The 12356-nt window shown below is 44.4% G+C and overlaps 3 protein-coding genes across 12 annotated transcripts; all 3 read left to right on the plus strand.

Annotated features, from left to right (window-relative positions):
• The first annotated feature begins 57 nt into the window (after positions 1-57).
• Positions 58-838, plus strand: LOC108037208 (acylphosphatase-2). Its single transcript, XM_017113733.1, has 4 exons — positions 58-270; positions 325-341; positions 398-507; positions 570-838. Exons 1-4 carry the CDS (start codon positions 84-86, stop codon positions 682-684), a joined length of 429 nt encoding a protein of 142 aa, XP_016969222.1. The 5' UTR covers positions 58-83; the 3' UTR covers positions 685-838.
• Positions 839-1057: 219 nt separating this feature from the next.
• LOC108037111 (flocculation protein FLO11) lies at positions 1058-10056 on the plus strand. Of its 10 annotated transcripts, none has more exons than XM_017113601.2 (9): positions 1066-1263; positions 2171-2918; positions 2985-4185; positions 4690-5186; positions 5644-6015; positions 6254-6566; positions 6712-6828; positions 7064-7994; positions 8437-10056. In XM_017113601.2, the coding sequence occupies exons 2-9, from the start codon at positions 2246-2248 to the stop codon at positions 8989-8991; spliced, it is 4659 nt and encodes a 1552-aa protein (XP_016969090.2). In that variant the 5' UTR covers positions 1066-1263; positions 2171-2245; the 3' UTR covers positions 8992-10056. The 10 variants fall into 10 exon arrangements, with proteins under 10 accessions (XP_016969141.1, XP_016969151.1, XP_016969090.2 ...); XM_017113595.2 differs by having other exon boundaries at positions 1067-1321; XM_017113608.2 differs by having other exon boundaries at positions 1067-1321; positions 6257-6566.
• A 125-nt stretch (positions 10057-10181) lies between these two features.
• Positions 10182-11489, plus strand: LOC108037189 (angiopoietin-related protein 7). Its single transcript, XM_017113711.2, has 3 exons — positions 10182-10186; positions 10263-10689; positions 10752-11489. Exons 1-3 carry the CDS (start codon positions 10184-10186, stop codon positions 11462-11464), a joined length of 1143 nt encoding a protein of 380 aa, XP_016969200.2. The 5' UTR covers positions 10182-10183; the 3' UTR covers positions 11465-11489.
• Positions 11490-12356: the final 867 nt, after the last annotated feature.

Genomic DNA, 12356 nt, shown 5'->3' on the forward strand with positions numbered 1-12356 from the left:
CGATAGAATCGATATATCGATAAGCACGCTAAGTATATTTTGGTATTTTTTTTTTGTTTATATCCGCTCTGGCCACGGTCACTATGGCCATATTTTATAATAATTCTATTTTGGTTGTCAGAACATTTGTTTTACTGTGGTTGTTGATATTGCCAGGCGCTGATAATTTGGCGAGGCTTCGAAAATTCGATCCCGACGACACAATGGCAGGGTCTGGAGTTGTCAAGCAACTCTTTGCCTGCAATTTCGAGGTGTTTGGACGAGTGCAAGGTAATCTTTCCCTTTTCTGATCCAATTTATCTTACTCTTATTTAACCATTGCAGGTGTCTTTTTCCGCAAGGTAAGTGCCCAGAGCGTTATATATGTACTTATATTGGTAAGATTCTTTTGATCTAGTACACGGAACAGGCGGCTAATAACCTGGGTGTTAAGGGCTGGTGCATGAATACACGGGATGGAACGGTCAAAGGACAACTGGAGGCTCCGCTGGCGGAGCTAAACGAAATGTAATTCATTCCTTAGTTATTGATAACCATCTCAAACTTTTTATATCCCCAACAAATTGCAGGAAACATTGGCTTCAGACTAAAGGAAGTCCCAGTTCGAAAATCTCGAAGACGGAATTTACGCCAGCCCAGGAAATCGATGCCTACACTTTCAGTAGTTTCGATATAAGACGTTAATACCGTTTTGAAGCCAGCAAATGAAGGCTTTATATCAAAAGACCCCATAAATATTCCCATACCAAATAAATTTTGTCCCAAAAAATAAACAAACCTCGAAAACTGTGCAAAGTTGGCTTGCATTTTGCGTTGCCACATCGAAGAAATAGCAAAATTTTTTTGAAGTTCGTATTTTAATTCTTATATTTTCAAGACCTTTTAACCTTTGTTGTTTTATTTTATTATTTAAAATTTTTCCGGCAAAGTAAGATTCTTAAAAATATCGATAGTAAGATAAAGGCAACAAAATTTCACGATATAAATATTTTTCGCAAGAATATCGATACTCAATATACTTCACATCCTTACCAACTAGTTGTTCTGCTCGCACACTGGGCCCTGCGCCGCGCCACCGCCATAGACGGCCTATGTGCGAGAGGGAGACAACTATCGTAGCGGCATCGTACTTTGGTCTGGCACAGAAACGCGTACAGCTTCGATACACGTCGTTTTGGCAAAGCAATGAAAAAAATAAATGAGGAAAAAAATCCGTGAAGAGAACCGTACCGTAATAATTCCCAGTGCGAGTCACGCCATTGTGTAAGCCAAATTATTTCTGCCAATAGTGCGGTGGCACTTTTGCGGAACGGCCAAAATTGTGCGTATAAGTAAAAAAATATACTTAATTTTTAAGTAATTTACAAATTCTTGCGTGCTGCCTGCCATCGATGTTTGTGCATGTGTTAGTGAATACTTTCGCGCTGAAAACGTTTTTTACTACCATTTACGCTAGAATATGAAAATTATTGGGTAGAAAATACTTAAAACCGATTTAAATTTGATAGGAATTATTAAAGACATGTGGAATACAATAAATGCGATTGTGTAAATAACTGAAAATAGTGGAGCACACAGTTGCACGTGCGTGTGTGTGTGTGTGTGTATGTAAAGGCGCGATTTTCCGTTTGATAGAGCTAATTGTGGTGGAAAATCCCAATAAACGAAATTACATAAAGACATGGCGACCTGGCGCCAATTTCCCTACAGCAAATGATGAAAAATCCTGGAAAATTGTGATTTTCGAGAGCAACCGCAATGATTTCGTCAGTATGTAAAGTTGACTGTCTGTCTGTGCGTCTGTGTGTGTGTGAGTTCTATACAGTTTTTTTTATTGCGCATCTTAGTGTGCAATAGCGCGCGTTCTGACCTCTCTTTCGCTCCCACTGTCTCTCCTGCTGGCCAGAGCGTCGCTATGTGTGCGTGTTCATATAGCATATGTACATAACACGCCGGAAAAGACAAAAAAAACGATTTCTTTGGGAGGCGGGCGTTTTAACTAAGATAAATAAAATTCACAAAAATAGTATGTAAACGGCCAATTTCCAATTTAACAGTAATGTGTTAACGCTTTTTTAAAACCCCAAATAGTGAGCCTAGAATTTGTCAATGCGTTGATTTAGCTGTCGTTTTGTCGAAATAATAGCCCTTGTTTTCAAATCCTGGACAGGATTAGCATCGAGTACCCCAGGAATCGAGCGGACCAAATGCCGCAGCAGTCGGCCACCGCATTAGCATCAAAACGATGGCCCCAGCGCTTACAGCCGAGCCACTAAGTCCCAAGGAGAAACTAACCAGCACCGCCTCGCCTTCGGCCCGCAGCTCCTCGGAAAGCGGAGGAGTTTTAGGAGGAGCGGCCGGAGGGGCCAAGAAACCGGCAACACCCACGCCAGCCACGGCGACCACGCGGGTCACCCGTTCGTCCGCGGCGGCGGCCTCGTTGGCTGCCTCCCCGCAGCAGCACCAGCTGCGATCCTCGCCAGCAATTAATAACAAAAGAAAATCCATCGGCGTTAAAGCCAGCAATGATCCAATGGGGCTAAGCACCGCCCCCACTCCACACAGCAGCAGCAGCAGTAATCCCAATCCCACGACGGATGCTGCGGTGGCCTCCACCTCCACTGTGGAGCACAACAACAATAACAGCAGCACGTCCACCAGCAACAGCTCCACTCCCAAGGACAATTCCACGGCCCAGCTGCTAGCGGATCTGACTATTAACTTTGAGGAGACCATCTCTGCAGAAATTTGCCTAAGGAAAACCTTGCCCGATGTGAGCCTGGGCAAGGAGCCGGCCACGCCTGCCTCGGTTTTGGCAGTGGCCACCAGTTCTGCAAGTTCCGGAAGCGGTGTGGCTGGGGATACCTTGGTATCCTCAGCGGAGGAGCTGCCAAAGATAGAAACAGATAATATAGAGGGTAAGTCTACAGTGTTACGTCAAATGAAATGCCTCATTTCAATGTTTTCTTGGATTACTTTTTCAGAGCGCCTCAGTCAGCTGGATGGCAATGCCAGTGCTATGCCCGACGAGGTGGTGCCTCCGCCTTCTGTTCCAACTCCCGTGCAAGAAACACCCGTGACGCCCAGCAGGCCGCAGCAGCCGCCACTCAATGCCACACATCAACAAATGACGCCGCAGAGCACCTCCAGTTCAATTAATTTTCTTAAAGACGGAGCCGTTGGCGCTGTGCTAGAGGATCAGGACATCGAGGAGGTGCTTAAGGCGTTGAAAACATTCGACGGTGGCCATGTCAATCCGGATACCATCTGCGAGTTCTTCGACGAGGTGTGGAATGAGGCAGCTCCGGCGGCGCCTTTGCCTGCGGCGGCTCCTGAAAATGTCGTCGAGCTGCCTGACGTGAAGCCCAGCTGCAGTGGCAGCACAAACATTCTCGCCAGCAGCATTTCTCAGGCGAATGTGGGCATCAAACAGGAGCAGCGGCCCTGGCAGGATAGCCATGCTGAGTTGGAGCAGCAACAGCACTTGATTTCGCTCCGGATCGAGTCCATGCTGCTCAGGATGCGCAAGCTTCAGGCGCGCCAGATGTGCCGCCACACAAGCGAAGAAGTGGCCGGCATCATGGAGTGGTCCGCCCGCAGTTCCCACAAGGCGCCTATTCCAGCGAGGAGTGCCACACTGACCGATCAGGAGGCCACCGTCCTATCGATTGTCTCCGGACGTCCGTGTGCTGCCTTCTGGGAGGAGCAGAACAAGCATCCACTGCCCGCCAGCCAGATGAGTAATGTAATCCGGCATATTACAACGGCGGCCCGGAACCAGCAGATTTGTCAAACAGCCAGTGCGAGCTCGGCTACCCTCGCGCCATCCTCCAGTTGGTACAAAAACTCCAACAGCTCAGCGCTGCCGGGAAAGCGTCCGCGAAAGAATCAATTGGATGCTACGATGGCCACGGGAGCAGCAGCTTCTGCATCTTCAACATCTGGTTTGGCGCCAGGCACGATGGGATCCATAACAGATCCAAATACGCCGCGGGCGGATGACATCGTGCCCGGCTACGACACCTACGTGACCAGCGAGCTCTCCCATGTGGCCGGTTTACTGCACACGGAGCTGCGAGAGGTGCAGAACGCCATCGATTCGGACGCCACGGAGTCCAGTTCCGGTGGCGAGTCCGCCGACGAAATGGTTACCTACAACAATACCCAGCAGCTGTCGCTATCCATGTGAGTACAGCAATTCCATCTTGTTTTAATGTATTCGGAAATATAACTATAGTAGCTCGGGGCGATTTAACAATCAATATGTTTTCTTTCCGTTTTGGTACTGAGGAATTTGAGCTTGGTAGCCGCCTTTTTCTGTCAGTTCATAGATCAGTGAATTCGATTAAGCGTCTGTTCGATAAACTAGGAAGTATAGAAGTTCCTGCCACAAATATTTTGTTTTAAATTAGTTTCTGGAGGCGTCCCTTTTCTGACAGTTAAATTTGTATATGGTAGATTTTAACCAATTTTCTTGGTTTTTGGTAGCCCTGAGTGAATCTTTCTCAATGTGTATAAATCAACACAAAGAAAAAATAATTTATAAATTTCTGATTCATAGTTTTATTATATTGCACGGAAAATTAAAAAAAAAATGCTTTTACAAAGTTCTTTATCTGCATTGTTTTATTTTTTTGTGACACATTTATTTCTGAATAATTAAACCTTTTCCTATTCTATTTATTCCAGCGCTCGACGCGCTGTTTGGCGATACTCGAGAGATCGGGCAGGCATAGCCTTGCGCTGGTCGTGGCTCTGCTCCCAACTGGCCGATCTGGAGATGAAGATCCGTCAGCACAGTGACCTCTTCTGGGAGCTAAACCAATCCAAGGGCAAGGTTCAGCTGGAGTCCACATCGAAGGCATCGCCATCGCTGCCACCGCCTGCCAATGGCATCAAGGAGGAGCCAGCAACCGACTATCTCTGCAGTCGGGCCAGGCCATTGGTACTTTCGGAGTTCCGCAAGCGAAAGCTCTTCCAGACGACGAACATGCACACAATTTCCAAGAAGGCCGCACGGGCGAGCAACATAAAGTGCGGCTGCCAGTGGCCGCAGGTGCCATGCACTCTGTGCACGGGTCGAACAGATCCCACAGCGCCCCGTGATCTGGTCGAGACGATGATGCCGGCCAACCGGGTGGCGCTGCTCGATGCTGGCTACCATCCTGTTCTCAGCTTTGTCAGCGGTGAGTGGGACATTCCACTAAAAAGGCCTTTTTGGGTTTCACACTTGAAGATCTCGTTTTATTTTTAATCCCCTGTTTTTGTCAATATATTTTTTATCAGCTACAAAGCTCCACTATCGTCAGAATATATTAAATAAAAAACATTTTAAAGGCATATTCATATTTAAAAAGTTATTTAAATTCAGTTTTGAATTAATTGATAATAACAGTTTAAAAGCAATGTCCAGTATAAACTAAATTTACTGGTTTCAACCTTTTTGAATTTTTTTTTTATAATTTTATATAATATGTGCTGTTAAAAGGCTTTATTCAATTCTTCGCAAATGAAAATTGAGGTACTTCTTTAAAATGAATTGGCTTCTATGAGAGTGTAAAACCCAGAATAAATGCCAGAAACGAGCTTGATTACTTAAATGTTCCAAATGTTCTAAACATGATTCTCTTTTGTTTTTTGCAGATGTCAGCCAGTCGGTGCACTTAGAGGCCGTTGCCCGCCAGCCGGACTGGCAGTACCGCGTCATGCGCAGCCAGGCCAAGGCCATTGTCAAGGCCATGTGGAAGGCGGAGCGCGAGGCGCTGGCCTCCGGCGGGATCGGCGGACAGGCGGGCAGCCGTCGGTCGGGCGATGCGGTCAAGCGGCGTTATATACGACGCAAGGAGCGCAACAACAACTCAAATAAGGATGCTGGCAGCGGAGCTAAAGCAGCGGCTGCTGGAGGATCAGTTGGCGGAAGCGGTGGCGTCGGGGGAGGGGATAGCGGAAACGGTACTGGTACTGCTACTACTTCTTCTTCTACTACGCCTACTACAACGCCACTTGTGGCCAACAGTAAATTATTGTAAACATGACGAAATTCGATAATTGTTATTAACATAAAACAACAACAATCTTTTGCATCTCTTCTTCTTCTTTTTCTTTGCATCGATCAACCAAAACACGAAATTCCACAACAACACCAACAACAACAACGACAAAACTCCTCCACCAATTGTTTTATTTTGCCATTCCGTTCTTTGTCTCCGTTTCGTCCCTGTCCCGCATTCAAACCATGGATATAACGCGACAGCAGCAGCGGCCAAGGGCAGGAGGCCACCACAACACCCAACTGGAGCGAGCAATTCCAGCTCGCTGTGGCCAGACTCTCGCCAACGCCAACAACCACGCCACCACAGTCCCTCCTCAACCTCGATCTCGGCACTCAGCGGCTCTAAGAAGTCACGTAAATCCGCAAGCAACAGCAGCAGCAATTCCACACAGCAGCAGCATCAACACGGCAGCAACATCAACAACCAACATCTCAACGGATACGGGGATCAGTGGGGGGATCAGAGCAGAAGTCGCCGCAACTCCTCGCCCACCCACAGCCATCGAAATGAGAGGTAAGCATGGATTTAAGGGTTATAAGTAGAATTGAAAGATCGACTAAGTAGGATCCTCATGATCTTTGAATGATTTGCATATAATAATAATAATAATAAATAATTTAAATATGGTCTGCCAAATAATTTTTTGCTTTCTTTTTAGAACCTCGGAGCGTCGAGTTCGTCCCATCTACGACATCAATAACATCGTTATACCATACAGCATGTTGGCCCAGTCGAAAATGGAGATTCTTCCCTACAAGGAGATACCCATACCCAAGTAAGTTGTCCATGTTATTGAGTATTTAATAGGGTACTGCTATCAAAAGGCGTACGGATTCGGGAAGCAGTTTACGTTGGGAGGCATAACACAATTAGTTAAAAATATCCAAAGTTAAATTTTTATTATGCTTAAAATTATTGTATGAAGGAAAATTGTTGATCAATATTTTTGGACTTAAACCGTTCACCCGTATAAAGGCAAACAATAATAACCACCCCTATCTTTCTTTAAGGTGGCGCATTGTAGACAGTGATAATGATAAGGCAAAACATTCGTTGGATGAGTCAGCGGAGTGTAAACTAAGCAATGGCTGTGCCGCATCAACGTCGGATGAGCTACCCAAACCCCAGCCGCCATCGCAACAACGGGAGGAACCCCAACAACAGCCGGCCGTGCTGCAGCCTCCAAAAGTTAATGGGTTAAGGGACAAACAGGCAGTTAAGCACAATATAAATATTAATACCAACAACAATAATAATAAAAATGGACTGGTAAATGGCAATGCCAAGAAAGATGAATCCAAGGCAGTGGTAGATAACCAAGTGGAAAATAAGGAGGATAAGCGGAAGGAAACGGCGATCAAGCCCAAGCTCAACGGCAATATGGCAAAAAATACAAATGATAAATTTGTCGAAAAGAAGGAGGAGATCGTTGCTCAGCCAGCCTCAGAACTACCACTGCCTAAACGACCCAAGCTGGAAAAGCCAGCCGACGAGCTCACCAAGCCCAAGGCCAATGGTCAGGTGATGGAACTGCAGTCGGAAAACCGCGAGGATGAAGAGGAGGAGCACGGCGAGGAGGATCTCTCGGATGAGGCGTTCATCTTGCGACATCAGCGCGCTCTGCTCGAGGAGCGTCGCCGTTTCGAGACTTTCCTCAAGTTCCCTTGGAGCACTCGATCCCGTGCGAATCGACGCATTGATAGTCGCGCAGAATCGAGTGGCGCCAACACACCAGATCCCGCCTCGCCAGCTCCGCACATGGGCTGTGCTGGGCACGACAACGAAAGCATTCCCTCGCCGCTGGCCCATCCACTGGACGGGTTTAACGACAGCGGCGAGTTGCTGGTGGGCGGACAGACGCGCCAATCCCGACGCCGAACCACGTCCAGCAAGCTAAAGGATCAGGTGGAAAGGCGCAGCGCGACGCCCGATTTGCGGGAGGTAAGTCGAAAAGAGGGTTATGAATAACACAAACAAAACAGAAATAAATTCATTATTTCTATTGAGACTTATTGGATTAAAGATTTTTAGATTTTTAATTTTTGTCCGAGTTTAAAGCCAAACATGATTATATTTAAATTATAATTTATAATCCTTATTCATGTTTGTCAAAATGTAATATTTAAACTTTTAATAAATTTGAAATGTTTATTAAATGTTTAAATTTAAAAGAAAATTTTGACGCTTAAAACTGAAAACCAATTAATTGAATTACAAAATTATTAATAATTTATGAATTTATGGCTATTTCATAAAAGCCGGATCAACTATTGCAAATTCTATCGAATATCCCGTTCTTAATAATCCATCAACTATATCTAGTTATATAAGATAATATTTGAATCTACAATGCCTAATAGAAACAATCATTATTATTGAACAGCCCTATGCGTTGATGCCGTCGCCATTCGAACCCCTGCACTTTCCGCTCTCCGAAGAGGTCTACCAGCGAATGCTAGCCGAGACGTATGCGACGCCCAAATCGACGTCTGGCTCCAAGCGGGTCAAGAGCAAGTCTATATCCTCAAACTGCGACGGAAACACTTCCACGGGAGGCAGCAGTAGTCGGCGCAGCAGCAAGTCCAAGATTAAGCTGAATGGGCAGCTAAATGGTCAGCTAAATAGTCATCCTGCGGTAGCAAAGATAAACGGCACAGAGGGGTTAAGGGAAGGTGGAATTTCCGAGCCGGAAGAGGAGGATATGCTGCTGGAGGAGGTGGACGACGACTACCCGAAACATCATTTGGCGCCACTAGACGATGAGGAGCAATCGACCCCGGATGCCGAGCAAACTCTGTACGATGCGGCGATCGATGCCTATCTGGGCGATCCGGATGCGCTTGAGGAGGATATGGCCGATGATCCTTTCGAGGACGACGATCCCAACGATCCGGAGTGGAAGACAAGGACCGAGGGCGTTCGCAGCAGACGCATCTAAGACCAAACCCAAAGCAAATAACTTTCGTTTTCGTGATTTAAGTCGTTTAAAGAATTTGTCAATTTTTAAACTCCAACACACAACACAAATCAGCCGGCGCAGAGCAACAGTTTTAACTTGTTTTTAACGGATTGATTTGCACTCACAACAGCATTGCGTATTCTAAGCAATCGTCTAAGTTATTTAGTTTTACAAACCCACAAAAACCCAGATAAGCGAAACACAACAGTACACAAAACAAACGAAGCAGAAGCGAAACTCTTGAAATATTCAGTGTAAATAAAAGTAAACCTAGAGCTAAGCAGTTACTGATAAATGTAAACTAATCGTTAGGAGATCATCGAACGCACTCACCAAGTCGGGCGGGCATGGTGGGTGTGTTCGGCTTGAAAAGTGGTCGGCGGTTAAGCAGAAACAACAAACCCACTTGGGCTTCAAGCCAAAGTGCGCTAATGATAAAATATTAAGCTAATCTAAATATATATATATATAAACACATTTAATTATAATATATGCATACATAAACATGTAAATGCCAAGAGAGCAGTTAGCTGAAGATTTGAAATGTATTCGCACCTGCACACAAACGATATAACAACTAAACTAAACAAATCGATTATCTGTAAATTGATCAAGCTTACCCCTTAGCCTTTAGCTTAACAATTAATCAACTGGCTTTAGGCCCGTATTTCATATATTTTAAAAAGTTTATCAACTGTAAATGTATAAAGAGGAGAGGAATTCGAAGGCGAAATGTGAAAAACGATCGATCGATAAATGTATGTATATGTACTTTAGTTGCTTAGGCGTTTTCATTTCTACTTTAAACGTTAGTGGCTAATTGTAGCAATTAAAAACTTAAAAAAAACAAAACCATAAGCAAACCTAGTACGGCTATGTTCGTAAAAATGTTTATTCTAATTTCGATTTTTAATATCTATTGCGTATGTTTCACCGCAAAGCTAGAAACCAGATTCGTTCGTTAAAACTTGAAAAGAAATACAACCGAAATGTGAAGATTAACTAAGGACCGCTGAAATACAGAATATATATTCGTAAAAATGACACACATGGCATGGAGAGCCAGGAATGATCTATTGGGATCATCAGCAGATGGCGAACTTTTAACAACATGTGTGTGGGGAAACTTCCAAGCTGACTTCATTAGTTGGTGAATGAACTTGGTATTGAGATGGTAAGAGCGGACAACAAATTGATTTAAAGGAATATCACATTTTTTTAAGGACTGATATCTTTGTTTTCTTTTAAAGAACCTTTCTTTGATTTTTCTGCTAGCATGGAGCTCGGTTTTCCTGGGCGGCACTCACACTCTGAGTCGGATTAGAAAATCCGATATTGGCTTAAAAACTTTGGAGGAGCTGATCTTGATTAGAAAGACTTTGGACAGACAGGCTCTTAGGTTAAGAGGTGTGGAGATCAATCTGCATCGTGTGCTTAGCAGGGTGATACTTCTTTCCGATGGGGATGTGCAGTCACTGAGGACAACCTCCTCTAAGGAAGATCATTTAAAGGAGCTATCGCTCCTTTTCGCTGAGTTATTCAAGCGACTGGATCAAGACGAGAATCGTAAAGATCTTAATGATATAGCACAGCAAATTAGATTTAATCCCCTGGAAAGTTCTTTAAATGCATCTGCTTTGAAAGATGTTTCCAAAGAAAATGTCTTACCAAAAGTTGGTAAGAATCAGTACTTATAAATTATAATCTTTAAACTTGAACTCACCTGGCGATTCGTCTAGACTTTTACCAGCCTGCCAAATCGGATTGCTATGAACTGGATGAAGATGTTCGAGTTGATGGCGTCTATAAGTTTCTGGTTGCCGAGAGGAATGAAATCCAGCGAGATTTTTACGAGCGTTACTGCGCCTTCGCCACCGATGGTCCCGCCTGGACGGTGATCCAGAACCGAGGTGGCGCCTTCGATCCCCCCGAGAACTTTAATCGCAGTTGGGATGAGTATCGCGCGGGTTTCGGCAATCTATCCCGAGATTTTTGGTTTGGCAACGAGTTCACGCACAAGATTCTCTATCGCGATGATCATAAGCTGAGAGTGGAATTGCAGGAGGAGCAGGAGCCAATGGATTGGGCAGAGTACTCCGTGTTCCGGCTGGACAGCGAGGGCTACAACTATCAGCTTTTTGTGGAGGGAGGCTTCCGGGGCTCTCTTCCAGATGCCCTGCAGCAGCACAACCAAACGGATTTTAGCACCTACGATCGTCGTAGCGATCTTGGAACATCCGAAGATTCCACCTGTGGCGAGAGTTACGGCGGGGGATGGTGGCTCGGTCGCTGCACACCGTCCAATCTAAATGGAGAACATGGTGTCCACCAGAGATTATGTCCAGCAATCATCTGGATGAATTGGCGGAACGGAACTCTCAAACCGAAAAACTCGCGCATGATGATACGACCTGTAAGCCCGATTCCGGGTGACAACTTTGACGAGGATTAGACGGCGGTGAACTGGGAAATTTAAATAGTAATCAACAAATGGTGCTCGAAATTCTGCAATTGAACGTTACCGATAGGTGACACTGAAAATAAACGTTACCGATAGGTATCGAATCCAAAAGAACTTATAACTAGAATGTGTGGGTTTTCCTTCATTTTTGGTTAATTTTTATATTCAGACAATGAGTTTATTAACGTAGTTCTATTTTGAAACCTTTCAATTTGAGTTTATTTGAACACCATAACTATCGAATACTTATCGAATGGGAAAGAGTGAACAAAACAACAGTATAAGGACTTAGTCAGCTGATCGAAAGCCAAGTTTTGCATTACAGTAAAGCATTGCAATTATAAAAGTGCTGTTATCCTTGAGCAGGCGTGCGAAAGAGAGGGGCAATTTAAAATCTGGCGCATTACTGTCTTGCTTTTGAAATTGGTGCAGCGCTTTTATAAAAATAAAGTAATAGAAGTAACTAAGTATCAAAATTTGGTTAATGATAGGCATATTTTTTTAAATCGATTGTTCTAAGATATATTTTGTGTTGAATTGCTGTGGTATTTAGCCGATTTTCGCGACGAAGGCATAGGCATCCTTTCAATTATATATATTCTTGCTCAGAATTATCATAACGATTGTAATATATTTATTTCAGGTGTCTAATTTAAGGACAAATCGTTATTGGTTGCCTATCTAAAAAAATAAAAGTTTATTTTGAATTGGGCGCGCACAGCGCTGTTAATAGACATAACATATTGCACATAATGATGCGGATCCCAGCTTATTAGCGAAGCTCTGCACCGAGGATTGCGTCTGATCTCCAAACAGAATGCGGTTAATTTTTGGGCGGGCACACTTGGTAGTTATATTTGAATCGGGCACACTGGCAGTTTTT

This window comes from Drosophila rhopaloa, unplaced genomic scaffold (genome assembly GCF_018152115.1).
Source record: "Drosophila rhopaloa isolate 14029-0021.01 unplaced genomic scaffold, ASM1815211v1 contig_167, whole genome shotgun sequence".
NCBI classification, from domain to species: domain Eukaryota; kingdom Metazoa; phylum Arthropoda; class Insecta; order Diptera; family Drosophilidae; genus Drosophila; species Drosophila rhopaloa.

Coding starts and splice junctions, on each gene's coding strand:
- LOC108037208 (XM_017113733.1), top strand. CDS start 84: ATGGCCATATTTTATAATAATTCTATTTTGGTTGTCAGAACATTTGTT. Junction 508..569: donor CTGGCGGAGCTAAACGAAAT/GTAATTCATTCC, acceptor AACAAATTGCAG/GAAACATTGGCTTCAGACTA.
- LOC108037111 (XM_017113601.2), top strand. CDS start 2,246: ATGGCCCCAGCGCTTACAGCCGAGCCACTAAGTCCCAAGGAGAAACTA. Junction 4,186..4,689: donor CAGCAGCTGTCGCTATCCAT/GTGAGTACAGCA, acceptor TATTTATTCCAG/CGCTCGACGCGCTGTTTGGC. Junction 5,187..5,643: donor TGTTCTCAGCTTTGTCAGCG/GTGAGTGGGACA, acceptor TGTTTTTTGCAG/ATGTCAGCCAGTCGGTGCAC.
- LOC108037189 (XM_017113711.2), top strand. Junction 10,690..10,751: donor AAATGTCTTACCAAAAGTTG/GTAAGAATCAGT, acceptor CGATTCGTCTAG/ACTTTTACCAGCCTGCCAAA.